The 6,896-nt window shown below is 49.3% G+C and overlaps 1 protein-coding gene across 1 annotated transcript in view; it reads left to right on the top strand.

Annotated features, from left to right (window-relative positions):
- Positions 1–6,337, top strand: part of TBL2 (transducin beta like 2) — a 7,109-nt gene extending 772 nt beyond the window's left edge. The window contains exons 2-8 of the mRNA XM_008062970.2: positions 9–11; positions 143–273; positions 532–716; positions 1,176–1,327; positions 1,867–1,993; positions 3,103–3,255; positions 3,472–6,337. Coding sequence (XP_008061161.2) covers positions 9–11; positions 143–273; positions 532–716; positions 1,176–1,327; positions 1,867–1,993; positions 3,103–3,255; positions 3,472–3,934 — 1,214 coding nt within the window. The 3' untranslated portion in view covers positions 3,935–6,337. The remainder of the gene's footprint in view (positions 1–8; positions 12–142; positions 274–531; positions 717–1,175; positions 1,328–1,866; positions 1,994–3,102; positions 3,256–3,471) is intronic.
- Positions 6,338–6,896: the final 559 nt, after the last annotated feature.

The following is a 6,896-nucleotide window of genomic DNA, read 5'->3' as shown; positions in this document are numbered from 1 at the left end:
GAGCCCAGCAGGTCGAGGCTGCGGTGGCCAGGAGCATGCCACTGCACTCCAGTGTGGGTGACAGAATGAGACTCCAACTCAAAAAAAAAAAAAAATTCTTGTGAGTGAGTGAGTGAGTGAACGACATGGCCATTCTGTCTAGGCCAAAAAGCAAATGGATTTCCGTCTGGCAAATCCTCGGGATCCAAGAAGCAGAAACAGCATCAACGAATTCGCAAGGAGAAGCCTCAACAACACAATTTCACCCACCGTCTCCAGGCTGCGGCACTGAAGGTACTCTGGCTACCCACGCATAGTACACATACACAAAGACTCACACTCCCACACTTTTCTTGTGTAGTGTTCTGTTTGTGTTGCAGACCCCCTACCCCTGATCAGAATCAGCAGAGATGCCCCATCCTGTCCCTTCTGATCCCAGGCCATCTTCGGCTTGCTATCAATCCAGGCTGCAGGCCCCAGAGTCATGGCTTCTGGTTGGGCTTCTTTATTGCCTGAGGGATCCATTCACACTTCCTGCAACCCTTCCCTTAGAGCCACAGTGGGAACATATCTTGCCTGGACTTCAGCTGCAACGGCAAGTACCTGGCCACCTGCGCGGAGGATCGCACTGTCCGCATCTGGAGCACCAAGGACTTCATGCAGCGGGAGCATCGCAGCATGAGAGCCAATGTGGAGCTGGACCACGCCACCCTGGTGCGCTTCAGCCCTGACTGCAGGTGGGACAGGAGGGAGCCTTGGGTTGGTCTGCAGACACCCAGCGCAGGCTTATGGCCTTTCCGTGTCTGTTTTGGGTAGTGAGGAGTGCCCCAGGTCTCCCTTAGGGTGGCAGAAAGCGTGTTCAGATAGCTTGCGCACTGCCTGGGATTCCCTGGAGGGCTATGCTCCACACAGCAAGGAAGCAGAGAGGGGTCGATCTCTTCCTACCTGGGGAGTTCACAGCCTGACTTCTAGATGAGTCTCAGAAGCTATCATTGTTTTCCAAACCCTAGAGAGATGAAAGGAGTCAGTTGTAAGACTCCTATCTTGTGAGGAGTTTTAGATTTTGACCCAAGGGACCAAGCTACAAAGCTAGACTGCAGGGTATGAGAAGAGATCTTGATTTTCCCCAGAACCCTGCATAGGACCTGGCACACATGTCCAAATGAGGGAGTGATTTGTCTGCTTTGTGTCTCTAGAGCCTTCATCGTCTGGCTGGCCAATGGGGACACCCTCCGCGTCTTCAAGATGACCAAGCGAGAGGATGGGGGCTACACCTTCACAGCCACCCCAGAGGACTTCCCTAAAAAGCATAAGGCACCCGTTATCAACATTGGCATTGCTAACACAGGTAAGAGACTTTCCAAAGGTGGAGTTTGCCCAAGGCTAGCAGAAATGTTCCAGTCAGTACTTAACCTGGGCTGGGCGCAGTGGCTCACACCTATAATTCCAGCACTTTGGGAGGCTGAGGTGAGAGGATTGCCTGAGCCCATGGGTTTGAGACCAGCCAGGGCAACTTGGCGAGACCTCATCTCTACAATTAAAAAAAAATGCTTAACCTAGCAAGGATGATACCATGACCAAAAAATGTTCCAGTTATATATCTGGAAGGAGTTAATGCTGCCGGGAGGTTTTACTCAGCTTCGGTCTGACCAGGGGGCTCTGGCTTTAAACAGCTTGACTCTGTGCTGCCTTGGAGTTCTAGGAGCCACTCTAGGTCCTTGAGGGAGGCAAGTAAGGCCGCAGCCTTCAGCAGAGTTCTTATCTGTAGTGACCTGGGTTTTGGAGGGGAACATGGATACTTTGGACACCACAGGCCTCATTAGTGTCTCTTTGGAGAATGCCAGGTCATTCATTGCCCTGGGCTCACATCAGTCCCCTCCCCTTCAGGGAAGTTCATCATGACTGTTTCCAGTGACACGACTGTCCTCATCTGGAGTCTGAAAGGTCAGGTGCTGTTTACCATCAACACCAACCAGATGAACAATACGCATGCTGCTATATCCCCTTGTAGCAGGTGAGGAGGGAGGAACTTTTGCTTCTTGGAATGGGAGGGCTTGGGGCTGAGGAGCAAGCACAGAGCAGAGAGCCAGCTTCACAAGTGAAACGAGCATACAGCGGAGAGTCAGGAGTCCTAGGTTCAAGTCCTAGCTCTCCACTTGGAGTGGTGGGATTTCATGCAAGCCACCTCGAGTACTTAGTTGCTATTTTTTAGTGTTTTGTTTTTATTTTAGAGAAGGGTCTTGATATGTCACCCAGGATAGAGTATAGTGACTATTCTCAGGCACTACAACTTTCAGCTCCTGGGCTCTTGTGATCCTCTTGCCTCAGTTTCTTAGTAGCCAGGACTACAGATGCACACTACTGCACCTGGCTTTTCATCTGTGGGATTTAAAAGGTCGGAGTCAGGGTGCCATGTATCTTAGAGCAAGGCTGTGATAATGAACTGAAGTCACGTACATAAAAGCACATTTATTTATTTATTTTGAGTTGGAGTCTCACTCTGTCACCCAGGCTGAAGTACAGTGGCATGCTGCTCACGGCCACCACAGCTGGAACTATAGGCATGCGCCACCATGCCCAACTAATTTTTTGATGTATTGTAGAGACGAGGTCTCACCATGTTGCCCAGGCTGGTCTCGAACCCTTGGGCTCAGGCAATCTTCTTGCCTCAGCTTCCCAAAGTGCTAGGATTATAGGCATGAGCCACCGTGTGCACCTATTTTTTTTTTTTTTTTTTTAGTTAGAATCTCACTCTGTTGTCCAGGCTGGAATGCAGTGGCATGCTCATCGCCACCCCAACGTCGACCTGTTGGGCTCAGGCGATCCTTCCGCCTTAGCCTTTCAAGTAGCCAGAATTACAGGCATGCGGTACCACACCTAGCTAAATCTTTGATATATTTCTGAGACGAGGTCTCACCAAGTTGCCCGGGCTGGTCTTGAGCCCCTGAGTTCAGGCATTCCTCTTGCCTCGGTCTCTCAAAGTGCTGAGATTACAGGCTTGAGCCACTGCTCCTGGCTAAAGCACTTTTATATTATTAAATCTCTCAGGAAAGAGGTTTAGAGGGTTTGCAGAAACAAGATGTTGCTGAAATTAAGTTTTAAAGGAACCGGGTTGTATGGCAGGTTTGTGGCTTCGTGTGGCTTTACCCCAGATGTGAAGGTTTGGGAAGTCTGCTTTGGGAAGAAGGGGGACTTCCAGGAGGTTGTTCGAGCCTTTGAACTGAAAGGACACTCTGCAGCTGTCCACGCCTTCGCTTTCTCCAATGACTCACGGAGGTGAGTGGATCTGCTCTGATGTCTTACCAGTGGCTCTCAGCCCCCCTTGGCAGCCAGGGTCCTTCTGTTTGCCTGGGCCACAGCTCTGAAGTGGGTGGGGTGCCTGACCCTCAGCAGGAAGCAGACTCAGCTTCTTAGCTAGAGCCCTTCAAGCTGTCCCAGTGCCTTCCCTGCCGGCATGTGTTGGGGCTTGAGCTGTGATTCTCCATGCTGCAGGATGGCCTCTGTCTCCAAGGATGGTACATGGAAACTGTGGGACACAGATGTGGAATACAAGAAGCAGCAGGACCCCTACTTGCTGAGGACAGGCCGCTTTGAAGAGGCGAGCACCATGCGGTGCCTCCTGGCGCTCTCCCCTGATGCCCAGGTCTTGGCCTTGGCCACTGGCAGCAGTATTCATCTCTACAATACCCGGCGGGGTGAGAAGGAGGAATGCTTTGAACGGGTACATGCGGAGTGCATCGCTGACTTGTCCTTTGACATCACTGGCCGGTTTCTGGCCTCCTGTGGGGACCGGGCAGTGCGGCTCTTCCACAACACCGCTGGCCACAGGGCAGTGGTGGAGGAGATGCAGGGCCACCTGAAGCGGGCCTCCAACGACAGCACCCGCCAGAGGCTGCAACAGCAGCTGACCCAGGCCCAGGACGTCCTGAGGAGCCTGGGTGCTCTGAAGAAGTGATTCTGGGAGGGCACAGCAGGGGGTCTGACCACCTACTGCTGCCACTTTTCTTCCCAGGTACTCGCATCTGGAAACTTTTTGAAAGGAGCCTCCTGGTTTTCTTAATGGTGGCCCCGCTCCCCTTTTTCCCATCGAAACTCTTATTGTGTTCTTAGATCTCTTTCTCCTTGTTGGTTGTAACTCCTCCCCAGCTCATCACTAAGGTGCTTTTCTTTCTCTCGGACCCAGTGGGTGGAATCTGTCCTCACTGAGGAGAGTGATAGAGAGGCGAGAGAGAAAGAACATTGTTTTTGACCTTGTGACAACACACCCTGATACCCAAAGACGTTTGCAAATGTGAAGGCAAAACCTAGGGAACACCTGAGTACTGAGTAGTTCTGCATGGAGGGGAGATCGGGATATCTTCCTGTTACAGAACTGTGCTATGGGGTCAGGGCTCCTGACTCCATAAAAATTACGGGATTTTGTTCCAGGCCTCAGTTTTCTTATTTGTAAAATGGAGAAGAATTCTCTCTGGGACCTCCTTACAAAGATGTGAGGCTCAGAGGACTTCCTCTCAAAGTCCCTAGTTTGAAAGAAAAGTGGAAAAAATAGTAATGCTATTCAATGTCATTAACTGCCAGGTAAAAGTGGGACTCAAACTGTGGTTTGAAACCAAACTGGAAAAAAATGCATTCCTTGGAAAGGCGGAGTTCTCTGAGACCTGATCATACATTTTGTGTGGCTCTACTTTGTGTGGAGGAATCATAAAAGCCCAGACGGAGCTCCGCTTTTCTGACGTGTCCTGTTTGAGGAAACCTGTTTTCAGTTCATCAATATGTGAGGGCCTACTCTGTGCCCAGCACAGCACTAGTCACTGGAGATGAATAGGAGTTCGACATGGTTTCCGCCATCAGAGATGGCTGGTGGAAGAGAGGTACAGGCATGGCTCTTAAGTGCTTTTGGTTCGTTTTTCAGAGCTACAATAGACTGTTGTAAAAGTCAAGGCAAGAGAGGGTCGAGTCAGGACAGAGGCAATGGGTATGGAATTGAGCGGATAGATTGGATAAGAGACTTCAGTGTTTAGAAGTTTGGACTTTCAAATTTGAGGACGCCTTGGATGTGGGAGGTAAGGGAGTGAGAAATCTGGGAAGACCTGAGTCTGGGCAAACTGATTCATCCAAAACCAAAGTCTTGATTTCTCTTACCAGAATTGGGGTGTCCCCAGTTGTCCCTAACCTATAAATGTTTGAACAAGCCACCGCTTTGGAGTTATCCTCGATTACTCCCCTCTCCTCACCCCCTCCATCCTGCCACCACTGTGACCATCCTCTCATCTGGTCATTCTTCTGGCTATACTCTATGTTACCTCCTGAATCTGCTGCTTCTCTTCATCTCTTGTGTTACCATCCTGGTCCTGGCCACTGTCACCAACTGGACCATTATTGCTTCCTCATTGGTCTCCTGCTACCCCTGTTGCCTCATTGCATTATTTTCTACATAGCAGGGTCAGCTTTTGAAAATGTAAACCAGACTACATTACTCCCTAGTTAAAACCCTCCATAGGCTTTCTATCATACTGGGAGTAAAATCTAAAAATCTTACCATGGCTTGTAAAGGTCGTATGTAATCTGGCTTCTTCCCTCTTATGCGATCTTTTCGCTGTTCTCTCAGCTACCCCAACTTTGCTGCTCTTGAACAAGCCAGTTTTTAGCCTCGAGTAGGACCTGGTGCCTGTGCTGTTCCCTGTGCTTGGAAGCTGTTTTGTTTTCTCTATTGGTAGACTTGTCATGCTGGCCATAATTCAGGTCTTGGTCACACCGCAGAGCAGCACCCTCCCTGACTACCCAGTCTGAAGCGGCCCTTTCCATGAGCCATATCATGATTGCACTCCAGCCTGGGAAACAGAGTGAAGCCCCATCTTAACAACAACCACAGCAACCATCGTTGAGCATATTAGCTTATTTTATTTATTTTTTTATGACTTAATACTATCTGAAATTATCTCGATTGGATATTTGTTTGCTTCAGGGGTTTTGGTCTAAATGCTTACGGATGTCAAGTGCATAACACAGATGTGTGAATTGGGCCACAGTCATCTGGGTGTAAGATTGTAGGAAATGGGCTTGTATCCTGGGTGCTGGGCAGGGGATGGCCGCCACTTCTTATTCAGGAATCCAGAAGTTGTCTGTCTCAGAGAAGCTAGAAGTCGGCAACTTACTTTTTCTAAAAATAATCACTGTTTAGAGCAAACAAAACACTAATGTGGGCCAGATGCAGTCCACCAGTCTCTCGTTGGCAGCTTCTGGAATGAGAGCGCCACCAAGGCAGAATCCTTGAATGTTTTGCTTGCTCTGTGTCCTCAGCACAGAACCTGGGACAGACTAAGCACTCAATAAACGTTGAACTGAAATCAGGGGCAAACGACATGCCTTTGGCATCTCTTGTACCTTCCCACTTTCGATCTCCACTATCATTTTATGTTCCTAATGACAGACTTTTGACTGATAATGCTACACATATGGGACCAGGTGAATACTTACTTTCCAGTTGTCAGAAGAATGAGACTAAAACACTTTTCTTTTGCATACCTGGTGGTTGTGGTTGTGGTTGTGGTTGTGTTGTTGTGGTGTTGGTTGTTGGGACAGGGCTTCACTCTGTTTCCCTGGCTGGAGTGCAGTGGTACAGTCATAGCTTCCTTGAACTCTTGGGCTCATGACCCTCCCACCTCAGCCTCCTGAGTAGTTGGGACTACAGGCATGTGCTATCACACCTGACTAATTGTAATTTTTTGTAGAGATAGGGCCTGGCTGTGTTGCCTCAAGTGATCCTCCCGCCTCTTGTTTTGAGAAGCAACTCGGGTATTACTCCCATTATATATCCAGGAGAGGAAGTAACTAGAATGTTGAGTTACTGAAGTCTGAAGTCTTCGGTTCCCGTTTCAGCTGGATCAGCTATTGACTTGAGACCCAGAGCAGGTAGA

This window comes from Carlito syrichta, unplaced genomic scaffold, assembly GCF_000164805.1.
Source record: "Carlito syrichta isolate Samal-C Ts95f unplaced genomic scaffold, Tarsius_syrichta-2.0.1 Scaffold97166, whole genome shotgun sequence".
Taxonomy (NCBI): Eukaryota; Metazoa; Chordata; class Mammalia; order Primates; family Tarsiidae; genus Carlito; species Carlito syrichta.
Note: the sequence above shows the minus strand (reverse complement) of the source record. Positions and strands in the feature narration are given on the sequence as shown.